The sequence below is a fragment of the Oryza glaberrima genome, chromosome 12, assembly GCF_000147395.1.
Source record: "Oryza glaberrima chromosome 12, OglaRS2, whole genome shotgun sequence".
Lineage (NCBI taxonomy): Eukaryota > Viridiplantae > Streptophyta > Magnoliopsida > Poales > Poaceae > Oryza > Oryza glaberrima.
The window spans coordinates 3,895,803-3,911,679 of record NC_068337.1 but is presented as its reverse complement, the minus strand read 5'-3'; the positions used below and the strand labels follow the sequence as shown (position 1 = coordinate 3,911,679).

Here is a 15,877-nt window from a genome sequence, read left to right as displayed (position 1 = left end):
AATCCCGGTGATTTGTTTCGAATCAAAATGTCAGAACGAATTTTTTTTAAAACACATAATAAATGTGGCACACACAACACACGTGTGTTTACATATTTTGAGCACATGCATAAAATTGGACCGACATATTTTGAGATTAAAAGGCACCACGGACATCTCGCTATCGATTGATACGTTGTCTACCACTTATATAAGGAATAATTAGCTGAGAATATTCGTGTCAAGGGTAAGGCTTTAAGCTGGGTGGACAGGTTCAATATTGTTTTTAAACCGAAAAGTTAGAATATCGAATGAATTTTGTAGAAAGCGATTACTTGCGTCAAAATCTGACTAGTTTCTTGTTAAATTACAAACTATATAATAAAATTTTAATCAAATTAAGGACTTTTCTTAAAAAAAAATGCCGCATGGCATTGGATATAATTTTTTTAAGGACATTGGATATAATTTTGACACGCTGAATATGTATGCAACACAATTAACATTATATCAACAATAGAAAAGTTTAAAATACATGCTAGCAAGTCACATAATATTATAATGTCCATAGTAGTATCATAATGTACATGATATCAACCAACTAAAGTAACGAGCTTTCGGTCTATTAAAGCCATTTATTTTTCCTTTTTCCTTAGTTGAAGTGCCAGCATATACATAAATTTAACACATTTAATATTTTTTTCGTTTTTAATCAATATTGATGTAATTCACTCTATTGGTTTTGTGACGGCTGTATCTTTTGAGGATTTAGGCCATGTTGTACTGTACCGCATTTTTTTTTTTGCGGGGAGTACTGTACCGCATTTGTAAATTACTGGGATGGAATTTCCGAGATTTATTTATTTTTCCTTGGAAAGAATTAGTTGTCCTGGTGAATTAACTTTCTTTTGGATAAATTCACATTAGAACTTATTTGCTTTCAATTTCTGAAGCTCGGTTGTTTACGGTACAGAGGAACAACAGAAGTAAAGGAAATTTCTTGACTGCATTTAAACATGGAACCCAACAAAAAAACAGAGAACTAAATGCACATGCAAAAAATAATAATTATTGGAATCGAGAGCGTTGTGGAAGATTTCATTTAGATATTAAAATAAGACCTATTCTTTTTAAAATTAAGCACACGAGCTTTATTGTTCGTTCAAAAACATAATGACCACTAGCTCCAACAACACCACAAATTTCTATAGAACACAAAAAAAGTTTGTTATCTTGACGTCTCATTTGACAATGTTGAGACGGAAGAGCCAGAACTAAAACTTTTAATAAAGCCGACTCCCCTTACATATTTAAAACCATATATCTACTATACAAAATATCAATAAAATTATTCCGGCGTCATAAATATTTATGCGGTGCAATTTCAATTGGATTTTAGTGAGGTTACTACTAATTTACCGTTGATCTCAATTTTTTTTTAACTGTGTTATAAGATATATTTGCGGGGTGGGTGAGTGTGGTATACTTGTGGGTATAACAATAATAAGAAACCTATGGGGTTAGCTGACCCCACAAGTCTCTAGGGTTGGCTCTAGCTGACCCCACAAGTCTCTAGGGTTGGCTCTGCTAATGAAAGAATGACTAGAGACACTCAATGACACCCAAAGCAAGTACTCCCTCTGTTTCAGGTTATAAGACGTTTTGACTTTGGTCAAAGTCAAACTGCTTTCAATTTGACCAAGTTTGTAGAAAAAACTAGTAACATTTTCAACCCAAGACAAATTTATTATGAAAATATATTTAATTATTGATTTGATGAAACTAATTTAGTATTATAAATATTACTATATTTGTCTATAAACTTAGCCAAACTTGAAACAGATTGACTTTGACCAAAGTCAAAAACGTCTTATAACTTGAAACAACTTGAAACGGAGAAAGTATCTATTGTTTTTCTATAGCCCTGAAAGATTATAACCGAAACCTAGTGCTGAGAAGCAAAATAGGACGCCTCGCCAAGAGCGTCGCCATCTCCCGTCCTAGGGCAGGAGAGGTTTTCATATTGAAGAGTAGAGAAGATTTTATGTAAAATATCTTCTCTTCATAAGAAAATAGCTTAATTGTTTATGCTTAGAAAACATACGAGATGAAGATATTGCATAGGTAGTCGTTGTAGCCTTGTGCCTTCTCAGATACACACAACGAACGGACATACTCATGTGTGAAAGGAAAGACACATTACGCATTACATAAATATCAATAAAATTATTCCACTGCTTATAAATATTTAGCATTACGTACACATGGATGCACTTTCAATAGAATTTTAGCGAAGTTAGAGGGCGTTTTCATCACGATTCGTGATAATAGTGTGCGTGTAGCGGTATTGTGTGACTAGGCACACATGATGCCAAAAGCAACTAGTAGTAGCTAATAAAAGAGAAGATTCTTGGTGACATTAGTCAGGCATAACTAGAAAACATAGACCGTGTTTAGATCCAAAGTTTGGTCTAAACTTTAGTCCTTTTCCATCACATCAACATGTCATACACACGAAACTTTTCAGCCACATCATCTTTAATTTCAACTAAAATCTAAACTTTGCGCTGAACTAAACACAACCACAGGAGAAGAAGTCCACAGGTCGTCCCCTTGTGCCTCATCAGATACCCACAGAACGGCCGCACTCAAGCCTGAAAGGGATGACGTCCTTTCAGCCTGAAAGGGATGACGTCCAGATTTCTCAACGATACATCTCATGTCCTTCACTCCCCAATAAATCGCACAAAAAATTATGCATCTCAGAAATGTTTAGTAGGTGTCCAAATTTTTCAGTCCCATTGGAGAATATTACAGTTACGAGTACATCAAATTCAGACAGCTAGCTAAAGAGAAGAGAAATGCATCCAGAATGGGAAAAGATACAGCCAAACAAATCTGTGCACAATTGAGACGATAACTATCAGGCGACAATGGTGTAGAGATAATTCCAAAAGATCATTAGAAGGCTAAATATATTGGTTCCAGTGAAAAGGGAAAACACTGTGAAACAGACATATATAGGATCTCATCAAAACAACTAACCACAGGATCATCTTGAATTAATGTGTAATACAAGAACAAGAGTGATACATCAAACATTTGTTTCCATTGCATCCAAGTAGTACGAAAATTATAAAACTGCATTATGGCTTTCATTTAAGGTAAACAGGCGACAGGGACATGGAAAATTGTCGAATTCATTCATACGAAAGGAACTTCTGCACCACATGATTCATGTTTGGTCTTTGGTTCCTTTCTTTCTCCAGGCACAGAACAGCAAACTCCAGCACCAGTAGCACCTCGGAGCGCACAAAGTTGCCATTCAATCTAGGATCAACAACACCATCGATCAATGTTTGGTCACCGGTTTTAATCTTCTCTGTTACTGTCCACACTAACTGCCTCAATGCAGCACCTTCATCTGCACTGCCATTTGCTGGTAGCTCAGACATTCGAAGCCCCATGACTAACTCCAGAAGCACCACTCCGTAACTGTACACATCAACCTTTTCAGTTATGGGAACACCAGAAACCCATTCCGGAGCGATGTAACCCCTAGTTCCTCGGATCTTTGACATGTTGGGATCAGTCTGGTTTCTCTGTAGCAGCTTCGCGAACCCGAAATCGCTGATTTTGGGCTCGAAATCCTGGTCGAGAAGTATGTTCTCAGGCTTTACGTCACAATGGATGATCCAATCCATACACTCATGGTGAAGGTAAGCTAGCCCTTTGGCCACACCAACTGCAATCTTGTACCTATGCTGCCACTGTAACAGTCCCTTGCTACCAAACAAGAACATGGCCAATGAACCGTTCTCTACATACTCATAGACCAACAGCCGGTGACTTCCCTCTGAACATACACCCATTACTCTCACCAGATTCATATGGTAGATGCTTCCAATCACACTTACCTCTGTCTGAAACTCGGCCTCACCTTGCTTCACATCTTTGAGCTTCTTGATGGCAACTATGCGATTGTCATCTAGAATCCCCTTGTACACAGAGCCATATCGCCCACGGCCAAGCTCATCTTTGAAATTCCTAGTAGCCCTCCGCAATTCTTTGTAGGTAAACCTACGGAAATGATCTGTTACAACCCTGTAGCCTTCCTCCGCAGCCCATATCGCTGATCGTGCTGAGTGTGTTTTTGCCATGAACCACCAGCCAAAAGCAATGAAGCAGAGCTCCACAAGAAAGAATGCAGCCAGGAAACAGTAGTAGTAGTACCACATCATGCCCGTTCCTTTGTTGCTCTGTGTAGCGTAATTGAACGTTTGTGTTTTTGATGCATTGTAAACATGGCGATTGGCAAGTTCAGAAACATGTGCTTGTGACCGGGACAGAAAGCTCTGAGGAACCTTGATATATGCTGCACCAGGGTATCCTGGAACTGTCTTGCCATTGAAGAGATCAGACTTCAAGAAGCAGCCATTAGGGTACACTTTGTACACGAATGCTACACAGGAGCAACTCGCCAAACACATTGCCCTACAAGCGTGCAGGGATGTTGACATGACATAGTTCATATCAAAGCCCCAGAAGTCAGTCTGAGGAATGCGCACAAAGCTCATTTTCTGGCCATCATTGCTGCAAGTGAGGTTGAATGCTGGCTTGCATCCTCTGCTCCAATCACCAGGATCACTGACCACATAACCAGGAGGGCAAGAGCAGCCAATCTTTGGTGTGTATGCACATATCCCGTTCCAACCACAAAGGCCGTGTATTTCACAGGGTTGGGAGAAAGCCATCCAAGAATTGTACCAGCTCCCATCTGACTCATTCAGGCTGTAAAGCCGAAGATTTCCATCATAGTCCAACGTGAGTCTCCTCTTAATCTCCAAACCCCAATCTGAGGCATAGAAAGTTGTGTTATCGCTCGCCATAAATTTCCCCAGCTTATCAAGAACACCACTCCTGCTACGGTTGTAAGAGATCCTATAGTTTGTCCAGCTACTCTGGTCAGGGTTAGGCCAGTAGAGGTTAAAGATGTCTGGTCCATCATAAGCAAGTGATAAAACGTACCGATCATCAAACCGTAAAGTGTAGTAACTTGTTGGGTGTGAGGGATCAGTTGATACCAGCTTTGCGGTGGCTGTAACAGGCTGCATCGGGAGCAGAGTGTTGGTTGGATGATCAAAGCTTTGCCATAGGATGCTTCCACCTTGATCCTTCACCACAAGGTTCCTGGAGTCCATGAGCTCGGCATGGACAGCTTCTGCAGAGCTACTGATTTGCCAGACAACCGTGCCATCATAGTCTGTGAGAACCATGCTTCCATCCTTGTTCAGCATGACTTTCGACCCGCTCTCATGCACAGGGCGGTCTTGATTTGCGCTCCAGGCGATGGTCTTGTCAGCTGAATTGGTGAACCAGATTGACAAGGTGAACACAGTGGATGAAAGGTTGTAGAAGCCGAACGAGAAGGTGCCATCCGTTGACCGCAGTACATCAGAGGCATGCTTCGCGGAGAGGGAAGACCCTTTATGCAGGTAATTAGCATGACCAGCCACTGCAGAAATAGGAGCCAGAAAGGAAAAGAATATGAGGTTTAGTATCAATAAAGAGCTTGGCATGATATGCTTTCAAAGAGCAAGATCCAAGGAGAAAAAATGCTGCTACTGTATCATGCAGGAGGAGGAAAGGAATCAGTTGCATGTATGCATAGTTCCATAGTTCTGTACAATTGCAATTAAACAATATGAACAAGCACATGGCAAGTGATTAGGTACCTAATTAAGATTAATAATTCAATCAACTGGGGTACCTTGGAATACAGTCCAATATGATATTCCTTCTCTCATCTGTTTTTTCATCCTATGATAGATGACTAGATGTCACCCGTGATCAGTTTGGCAGTCCACCAAGTTGAAGATTTCAGGTCTTACTATATGTTTGCTTAAATCTATTATATATTTATAAATTTAGGCCAAGCACATGATTACCTCAGAATGCTGGAAAATATATGTTTTTCTTGATTGAGAATAGTAATAATATCATTAAAAAAGTGGGTGCCAGTGATAATTTGGTTTATCTAATTTGACACAGGTTCCAATTAATTTTTCCTTAATTCTTGTTTATGAATTGACAATTATGCAAGTAGTTTAGTATGGTTTATTATTGGTGTACTTTTGCATTCAGTTACTCTCTAAAACATTATATAACAATCTAGATCTGGGTATATCGGGGTATTTTTAAGGAAGATAACTCACCTGGGACGAATGATTTAGATTTCGGCATACCATTTTTTATGATTACATGTAGTGCAATACTACAATCTCACTGGGAAGTCATCAAGTCACCCCAAGGTCCAAGGAGATCATTTGAAGAATAACCAAGTTTTTTGAACAGTAGAATGAAAAATCAGATGGCCAATCCAACTTGAATTTAATACAACATAATTTTGCAGTCTCCACTAGTTTCTTCAATTGATAGTGCAACAAGTCCAGGAAAATGCTACAGAAAAAAAAGTTTACACTTAGCATGAATTAAGAAAAATAAATGATGCATCTCGATTTTAGTTATTCAAACATAAACCCATTGTAAGGAAAGAAAATGCACACCAAAGAACACTCCATCATTTCCCTGTAATAGGATTGTGATGGAATTGTATATGAAAAGAAAAAAAAAACTGCACACGGAGACTAATCACCAGCATTACAATGGGCATTTGAAGGTGCCTGTGCAGTTCCTGTTATTTCTATAGACTACTGAATGAAACATCAATTTGATGGAACGAAAAGCATGCTATCTAGCATCCCAAAGAAAATATTCTTCTTCAGACTTCAGAGATAGAACTAACAGCAACAAAGGTATTGCTGATCAAGAATCAGGACTGCAATATAGCTGCAACAAATAAAGTGCAGATTAATCGTTATCCCCGACAAGCATGTATATAGGCCACTCAAATCCATATAGCAAGTATGCAAGCCTGAATCAGGGGAGGCACCATGCATCCTAGAAGATAAGACCGAAGACCAAAAAATTAGACAAGAAGGCCATGGTCATGATAGGTGGAAACACAAAATAAAACAAAGTCTTATTGACTACAACAGAGCACACAATATCAGGTAGTATATGATTTAGGTGTGTAACTAACAGATTATTTTGTATCAAGTTGGAGTTAAACAACACAAACCCCTGGCACAAGACTAATTAAGAAAGAATTATACTCTTTTCAAATTATTTGGCATTACTATAAACTGTCTTCTCAATAATATATGATATAGTTCACTCATCACCGTCAACAACTATTTTTTGACTTCAAAGATGAGAAGTTGTAGGCTTTCCACACATGCAATGTGTCAATCATCAGCTAAAGGAAACACGAGTTTTCTCTATTGGTTTGTGGGATCATGCAAGTTTAGGGGAACATCGTCCACCTCTAACATACTTTATTGGCGATCTTTTTTACCTTTTTATGGTCACTTGATAATACCATAAATATCAAGGCAAAGACAATATCTTATTAGTTATCAGACACATCATGGACATAGATTATTCAAACAAATACAATCCAAGAAAAAAATCAAACAATTTGGAGAAAGTTGAATGGAATAGGTTATTTTAGCCACTTTTGAGAAGATATAAATCATGATATCATCTCTTCTTGCTAGACTTTACACAACCTTAGGGATTCCAACTTTTGACCAAGATAGGTGATGGAAACTACTGATGGGTGACAAAAACTGCTGGTAAAACAAAGAACATGGCTTGACATGTTCATTAGGGCATAGCTTAAAGTCTGAAAGGATAGACACAAGATCGAAACTTATGGTCATCGTGAGAGAATAACTATAATCATATGACCAGCATGAAGAATAACTATCATAGTGAAACAGCATTCTTGTGTTGAACATTTAGCTTTATCTAACTTCAGAAACATGCCAGGAAAAAAGGTTTCGGCTTCAGGAATTCAACTGGCCACCAGCACGACAGGATGAAAAGAACATGTACCACTACTCAAAATAACAGCTCAAAATGTAAATTTATACCAGGCAGATTGTACTAAGATGAGAAACATTGCATCAGACAAGTGAGGCTCACAGTATTTATTTCCTTCGAACTGAAACTATGCGGGCAGTGTATTTGGAAGCCCTGCAAAATGCTGTCGTCTATAAACCAGGTATCCTCCATTGGCAAACTCAAGACCCTGCAGGTAGCAAAGATGATAATCCGGAATCCGAATAAAAACTGAATTCGAAGGCATTTTGTTCAAAACCGAAGATTAGAAAACGAACATTTTCTGATAAAAAGAGGAAATCGAACTCTAGAAGAAGAGAGACCCCCAATCTGAAGGGATTTCGTCAGTCTGCTCCCTGCTGCGAATGGCCATTCCCCATTCCCCCCACAAACGCGGCGCCGCCGTGAGACGGTGCTGGCTGGATGGAGACAGCGCCGCCCATGCGAGCAAGCGGCGGAGGACAAAGATAGCGGCAGCGCACTGGCGTCGTGCCGGGCTCGCCTCAACTGCCGACGGCGGCGAGCCGGCGACGGCGTGGGCGCAGCCGCAGTCGCGGAGGAAGCCGCCGCCTTCGCCTCGCCGGCGGCTCATATATGGGCCGATTTAGCTACAGGCCTTAAGAAATTACAGCCCAGAAAGCCCAAAAACGTAAGCAAATATTTCCGACTCCGAGTCTTTGAACATTTTTTTTATTTTTACAGAAATTTTGAAAAAACAAAAAAGTTTTTTAAACATTTTAATAAAAAAATTTCCTGAGCCCGCTTAGCCGAACGGCCCGAACCCAAGTTTGACTCGGTTTGGCACCATCAATTTTGCCATTAAAAGGCAAGACCAAACCGGAAAAAGGTCCAAAAAAAAAAAAAAGTCAAAGCAGTCAAACCACCGCGCGGAGAAGGAGATGGACGTGGACCCTCCTCCTCCGCTGCCGCCGCCACCGCCACCGCCACCGCCGCCGGCGACGCCGCAGCAGAACACGGCGGTGGAGCTTCCTCCCGGCGTATACTTCAACCCGACGCGTGAGGAGGCCATGCACCACTACCTCAACCGGTGGATCGCCGGCAAGACGATACCGGAGATGGAGGCCGGGTTCGTCGCCGGCGCCGACGTCTACGGCGACGGCCCCGACGCGCTGCGGCGGCGGCACCGGCCGGGATACTGGTGCAACTACGTGTACAAGTGGTTCTTCCTTTGCCACCGCAAGCGCCAGAGCTTGCGCAGGACCACCGGCAACAAGCGCGCCGAGCGCGTCGTCGCCGCCGGTGGGCGGTGGAAGGTGGAGCAGGGTAAGAAGGTGCTCGGCGGCGGCGGCGGCGGCGGGGAGAGGGACAGCTTAGGGTTCTACTCCAGTAACTCCACGAAGAAGACGTCATGGATTATGGAGGAGTACACGAGCTCCGCCGCTGATGGCGCCGCCGCCGCCGAGGACAGAATGGAGCCCGTGCTCTGCAAGATCTACCTCTCGCCGCGCGCCCCCGCCGGCGAGAAGCGGGCGCTGTTCGGGGAGGACGGCGTGGCGGTCGGGCCCGACGGACGCAAGAGGAACGCCCGGGTGGCGGTTCTGGCGACACTGTTCGACGACGTCGCGGCACTCCTTGGACAGCCGGTCGCCGCGGCGGCGCTGCCGGCGCCAGGCGATCAGCTTGGCCATGGCCATTTCGATGATGTCGCGGCTCGTTTCGGACAGGTCGCCGTGGCGGCGCTGCCGGCGTCGGGCGATCTTGGCCACGGCTATTTCGATGACGACGCCGCGGCCCTCCTTGGACAGGTCGCCATGGCGCCGGCGCCGGCGCCGGGACATCACCAACAGGGTTATGTCGTCGCGGAGGCGCCGCTGCCGGAGTCAGGTTATCTTGGCCATTATCACCACGACGGCCATCTCGCGCAGGCGGCGGCGGCGCCGGAGCAAGATCATTATCTTGGCTATCACAGTCACGACGCGCATGTCGCGGACGGGGAGGCGACGCCGGAGCAAGGCTATCATGACGACGCGCATGTCGCGGTGGCGCCGGCGCCGGAGCAAGGCGATCTTGGCCATGACCAGGGGCATCTCGCGGCGGCGCTGACGCCGGAGGAATGTGGCGAGATAGTTGGCGCATACGAATTCCACCCGGAAATGGTGCAGATGCTGTCCATGGGCTTCGCCGTGCCCGACGAACAGTTGGTGCCGCAGCTGCTAGACCCCACCGCCGGCGGCTACGACATGGCTAGCTCCGCCATCGCCTCCGTTGGCGACGTGAAAGCATACGCCGCCGCGGCGCCCACGCCGCGAATTAGACCCAACGCGGCGGAGGCAATGGCGGCGACGGCGACGGCGGAGACAATGCCACCACCGCTGGACGCCGTGGCGGCCGAGCTATCCGCGCCGCCGCGTGGCTTACCGCCGGAGCTCGCTTTCAGTGCCTTGCCGTCGGTGCAGCAGGAGCCATCCTGTGATGGCGACGACGACAGCAACTTCGGCGAGCTCGTGGCGGAGGTGATGCCGCCGTTGATCGGGGAAAACGCCGACGTCGATGCCGGCAGCGACGAGCCGCTGCCGGATTTGGCCGGCATCACGCCGGAGTTGGATTTTGGGCATGACTTCTTCAGCAATCAGCACAGAGAATGAAAAGTGTTGGAGTGTATAAAGTGAATTGTGCGCCTTTCTCTATCAGCTTAAGCTTTTAGGTGCAACTGGCTGGTACATGCAACTTAATATGGTATTAGAGCCAGATGTCTCGAGTTCGAATCCTGGCTGGCGCGCAATTAAATAAAATAATTGTAGCCCACTCTAATATTGACTTGAGGGGGTCTCGCGCAATTAACTAATATTCCGCGCTTGAGACTTGAGGGGGTCTCACGTGAGTTCGAATCCTGGCTGGCGCGCAATTAAATAAAATAATTGCAGCCCACTCCAATATTCCGCGCTTGAGATTTGAGCAATATTGACTTGAGGGGGTCTCGCTTGAGTTCGAATCCTGGCTGGCGCGCAATTAACTAATATTCCGCGCTTGAGACTTGAGGGGGTCTCGCGTGAGTTCGGGTCTCGCGTGAGTTCGAATCCTGGCTGGCGCGCAATTAACTAATATTCCGCGCTTGAGACTTGAGGGGGTCTCGCGTGAGTTCGAATCCTGGCTGGCGCGCAATTAAATAAAATAATTGCAGCCCACTCCAATATTCCACGCTTGAGATTTGAGCCCACTCCAATATTCCGTGCTTGAGACTTGAGAGGGTCTCGCGTGAGTTCGAATCCTGGCTGGCGCGCAATTAAATATAATAATTGCAGCCCACTCCAATATTCCACGCTTGAGACTTGAGAGGGGGTCTCGCGTGAGTTCGAATCCTGGCTAGCGCACAATTAAATAAAATAAACAATTAAATAAAATAATTGCCTCAATATTGACTTGAGGGGGTCTCGCGTGAGTTCAAATCCTGGCTGGCGCGCAATTAAATAAAATAATTGCAGCCCACTCCAATATTCCGCGCTTGAGATTTGAGCCCACTCCAATATTCCGCGCTTGAGACTTGAGGGGGTCTCGCGTGAGTTCGAATCCTGGCTGGCGCGCAATTAAATAAAATAATTGTAGCCCACTCCAATATTCCACGCTTGAGACTTGAGCTTTTAGGTGCAACTGATAATTGCAGCCCACTCCAATATTCCACGCTTGAGACTTGAGGGGGTCTCGCCAGCTTAAGCTTTTAGATGCAACTTAGTAAAAAGAAAAGGTGATTTGATGTTAAGAGATGGTTGATAATTTGTTTGTTTGGAGGAGATTTGATTCTTTGAGTTCTTGCAGTAGACATCGAAGAACTCTGATCCCTGATTTATTGCTAGGACTGATTTTTTGTTGTGGCGACAGGTTCAACCAAGCACTGGCCTTCCAGATTTTTTGCATTGAATCCGATTGTACAGTGTGCACTCCATGAGTATTTTTTCTACAAAAAAATTGGCCTGATAAGTATATATTTCCAGCATCGTGTTATGATTCATGACAGCATGACAACATTTCACAAGTTACCTAGATGTGATCTTATCAAAGAATGGAAAATGCATAGCAACTCCTGAAAAGAACACCGAACATATCAGGGAATAGAACATTGTAACATACTAACATGTACAGGCACTGCCTTTTTTCGTTCCCTATGATACTGATAATAAACATGTTCAGATTACTCAATGACACTAAGGAATCAGCTAACAAATCATATACATAGCATATTAGACTACATAATGTATAGTCCCAGTCAATAACAGATTGTGGAACTAATTATATTCAGTCTTACAAGTATACAGGAAGAACTTTTTCCCAACTAAGAGTGGGACTGGGACTGGGACTGTTTCATAGGAACATCATAATTTTATTTCATATGAACATGATGATGTTTACAGGTAACTAGATTTTCTCTTTTCTAAAGAATACATTCGCCTAATAATACCGTGTAGAGCCTCCCTTTGATGTTCATCCTTCTGACGGTCGGTCCTTCTATCATCCTAATGGCCTTTTCCCTTGTCGCTCATTTTGTAATTGAACTGTAACAGACTGCGGACTGCTCATTCTGATAACCAATGATGTTGGGGAACTGAGGCCAACAATAACCGTCCTCAAATCCATGAATGGTATTGTCACTGTTTGAATAAACAGAGAGTAATTATGGGTATATATGTTCAGGTGTGTGAAATGATCACAGAAGGGAAGATCCAAACTTGGGGATTCTATCACAGGGTGCACGGATCCATCCAATCTGCCCTCTCTCATTGTCATATATCACCATCTGATCTTGCATTGTGATGTCTGAGATAGGAGAAAAGAAGATTAGCACCAAGGCATTAGAAATATGCGAGAAGATGATCTATGGAGTTTCGTTGCTTGTTTATGTCTCAACTTCCTACCTCCGACAATGTTCAGATCCTTGAGGCCAACCTCTGATCCATTGAGGATGCCAAGGCATGCATTCCCATATTTCTAGCATAAACATAAGAAAATGTTAGCAACCAGTAATGCATAATTAACTACTAGTAATATGCGGAGTTCTAGAATGTTTACAGTGACAATAAGGTAGTTTTCAGGAGGGATCTCCATGAGAGCTTTCTTGCCATTAGAAAAGCTCAATACGACTGATTTGAACTCCTTTTTTACATCAAGAACAGATTTGAATGGTTTCTTCCCCTTCCAGCATAGAGGCAAAGAGTGGTCAGGTACCTCTTTCAGGTTCTTGCTTAAATCACCCTTAATCTGCAAGGCACAAATCTCATAAGCCCCATGTTTATTTATCAATCCTGTGATGTCAGAATGGGAAATGTTTAAAACTTACTGCATCAACAAGTGCTTGATATGGCTGTGCAGAAAAGTAAGTGAATGAACTGCCGCTGTCAAAGACTACTTCCATTGGCCTCACACCTAGCGGCCGGCCACCAAAGTAAAGGTTTGCCGAGCCAGGTGAATAGTAATTCCTAAAAATAGAAGGTCAGATCATTTGAAACTAGGAAATACAGGGTCATGTCATTTTATTCTTAAGATGGGTCATGTCCATGCCAAGTTTGAAGACCCATCAACAACATGGGTATACAATGACAAAAACAACAAACATGTTAACCAGGATTCACTACACATTCCATACAGAGCAAAATGCAGTGTATAAAATTATCCGTGATTTCCAAGAACAAAGAAAAAAAGGTAAATCCATAAATGACCATGTTCACTAGGCTGCTCTCAATTAATCTTGGGAGTCATTTGACACTAGTAATGATCGACCACTCAATTTCAACATCATATTCAAACATGATACTAGTCGTCTGCATTTACTTAAGCATTGTTGCAAACAAGCACTGAGCACCCAACCCATGTTTGTCAGACCAAAATGAAGTCCAAGGATAACAGGGCTCACCAGGATGTGCTACGAGCCATAGGAGCCCACGTTGCACGCGAGTAAGGCACAATGTCATCACCAAAGAAGAGGAACCCTCCACCTCTTGTACTGAGGCAGTGGCCAACCACGTTCTTAGTGATCCCATGCTGCTTGAGCTGTGAAAGCAAGCTGACGGAGCCACTCCCAAGCCCAAGGACACCATCAGTAGCTGACACCTCAGTGCTACTCCCAACCTGCTGATCATACCCACACCTGCACACACAAAAAGGCCACCATCAAGAACCAGATCAAGTGGCCAATTCTTATCGTCTTCCAATGTTATATCTAGCAAGTTACAAGTAGCATACCCAAATGCAAGACCGGGATGGACGATTGAGGAGTTTGCAAGTCGGAGTGCGAAGCTGTCAGTGACAAGCACACCAAGTGATGATCCCTGGTCAGCATACTTAATCTCATAGTCACACTGCTGCTTTGGTGAATCACATTTGTGCCTCCCGGTCAGACCACAGTGCAGAGCGGCGCACATCTGATCCACACATGGAACCAGCTTGTTCTTTGTTGGTCGGTATAGCGGGTGCGGAACCTGTACCAAACCATCACCATGCAAGACAACATTGAACATAGCAAAAGAAGATCTTGAGCCAAAAGAGCAATCAAAGAATGCATTCTAATAAGGATTACAATGAGCTAGAGTGAAATATAGCAATTGACATAATCCATGGGAGACCAAAAATGGATTCAACAATCAACACCACATTTAGAAATGGAGAACTGAATAAGAGATGCCCATAAATAGGCTTCAAGCCCAACTGAACCCAACAATGATGTAAGCAACAAAAAGGGACATTTTACAGCATCAGCATGCAAAATCATCATCCCAATTTATGAAAACCATCTCTATTTCTTTTTGAAAGGTCAACCTCATCATCCAAACTACTACTAGCACAAGCCAGGAAAGGAGATTTTCTCCCCCTGAAAAAACTACTACTGAGACAAATCTTGGATTACACAAACAAAAAGAGACACAAAGCCATCACCAAATTTGGACATGCAGGTTGGAGGAGGTGGATCCCAAGAAGAGAAGAATGCTAGTACCTTGGAGCAGCTGACGCAGGGGGCGTCGCACTGCAGCCAGGTGAGGTCGCTGCCGGTGTCGACGTCCAGGAAGTAGGGCCTCGGCGGATTGCCGATGCTCATCGCCACATAGTACAATCTGCGCAACAACAAGAACAAAAAGAAAAAAAAATCAGATTAGGACTTTGATTCATCGATGCCTCCAAGGGGCGCAGCGCACACAGAAATCCACGCCCAAATAAGACCAAAATTTGCAGTCAGTTGATTAGTTCTTGGCGCCGGAGGAGAGGAATGGATCAGAGCGGAGCCGAATGGATCAAGGAGAGGAGGGGATGGAAGCGAGCCATACCCGTGGGGGTACACGTCGCCGTAGAGCGGGAACACGGCGGAGGACTCCTCCGCCCCGGCCGTCACCGACAGCCCGCCCCTCGCCGGCCTGTCCGCGCTCGCCGCCGCCGCCAGCACCACCACCACCAGCAGGGCAAAGCCGGCAGGGCGGGCCCACCCGGCCGCCATGGGAGGAGGAGGAGGAGGAGGGGAGAGCTAAGCTCTGCTTCTGCCCCCTTCCCCTTGTCTGCTTCTTCCTCTTCTCTTCTCTGAATATTTTTATTTTTTTTTTGTTCAGATTTCTTCAGAAGATGATGAAAAAAAAAGGGAGAGGATTTTTTTTTTTTGATGGATGGTGATGGTGATGGTGAGATGAGAGGAGAGGATGTGTGCAAAATGGTGGGTTTTATAGTGGAAGTATGGAATGTATTGCAATGGAAGGTTCTTTGTTGGGTGCAGCAGCAAGGAACAACAATGCCTTTTTGTTCTTTTCAGAATTGAGAACTTGAGATGACCTTTTCTCCTAGGTAACCTCTGAGATGGATGCAAGGTCAGGTGGTGTGCTGGTGGTGGTTATATGCCTTTTTGTTGATGCTGTGGAGAAAGGTATTTTGCATGTGGTTTGATCATCTTTACATCATTAGTGAAAAAGGCTAAAAGTGTACTTTAGTTCTAAGATGCATTTGG

General features: G+C 44.0%; 2 protein-coding genes across 3 annotated transcripts; both read right to left on the bottom strand.

Annotated features, from left to right (window-relative positions):
* Positions 1–2,808: 2,808 nt before the first annotated feature.
* LOC127758253 (putative receptor protein kinase ZmPK1) lies at positions 2,809–8,511 on the bottom strand. Of its 2 annotated transcripts, XM_052283884.1 has the most exons (4): positions 8,223–8,511; positions 8,029–8,134; positions 6,195–6,438; positions 2,809–5,494 (listed from the first exon to the last, which is right to left on the bottom strand). In XM_052283884.1, exons 3-4 carry the CDS (start codon positions 6,220–6,222, stop codon positions 3,180–3,182), a joined length of 2,343 nt encoding a protein of 780 aa, XP_052139844.1. In that variant the 5' UTR covers positions 6,223–6,438; positions 8,029–8,134; positions 8,223–8,511; the 3' UTR covers positions 2,809–3,179. The 2 variants fall into 2 exon arrangements, with proteins under 2 accessions (XP_052139844.1, XP_052139845.1); XM_052283885.1 differs by having other exon boundaries at positions 6,195–8,134.
* Positions 8,512–12,112: 3,601 nt separating this feature from the next.
* Positions 12,113–15,572, bottom strand: LOC127757896 (aspartic proteinase Asp1-like). Its single transcript, XM_052283487.1, has 9 exons — positions 15,213–15,572; positions 14,885–15,002; positions 14,137–14,372; positions 13,808–14,041; positions 13,235–13,373; positions 12,967–13,155; positions 12,813–12,885; positions 12,627–12,714; positions 12,113–12,548 (listed from the first exon to the last, which is right to left on the bottom strand). Exons 1-9 carry the CDS (start codon positions 15,377–15,379, stop codon positions 12,437–12,439), a joined length of 1,356 nt encoding a protein of 451 aa, XP_052139447.1. The 5' UTR covers positions 15,380–15,572; the 3' UTR covers positions 12,113–12,436.
* Positions 15,573–15,877: the final 305 nt, after the last annotated feature.

Bases quoted from the DNA above. Each gene is read 5' to 3' on its own strand.
- LOC127758253 (XM_052283885.1), bottom strand. From the start codon at position 6,222: ATGCCGAAATCTAAATCATTCGTCCCAG. The intron at 5,495-6,194 runs GTGAGTTATCTT...CTATTTCTGCAG, and splicing joins ATCTAAATCATTCGTCCCAG to TGGCTGGTCATGCTAATTAC.
- LOC127757896 (XM_052283487.1), bottom strand. From the start codon at position 15,379: ATGGCGGCCGGGTGGGCCCGCCCTGCCGGCTTTGCCCTGCTGGTGGTG. The intron at 12,886-12,966 runs GTAAACATTCTA...TGTTTATGCTAG, and splicing joins AAAACTACCTTATTGTCACT to AAATATGGGAATGCATGCCT. The intron at 12,715-12,812 runs GTAGGAAGTTGA...CTCCTATCTCAG, and splicing joins GGATCTGAACATTGTCGGAG to ACATCACAATGCAAGATCAG.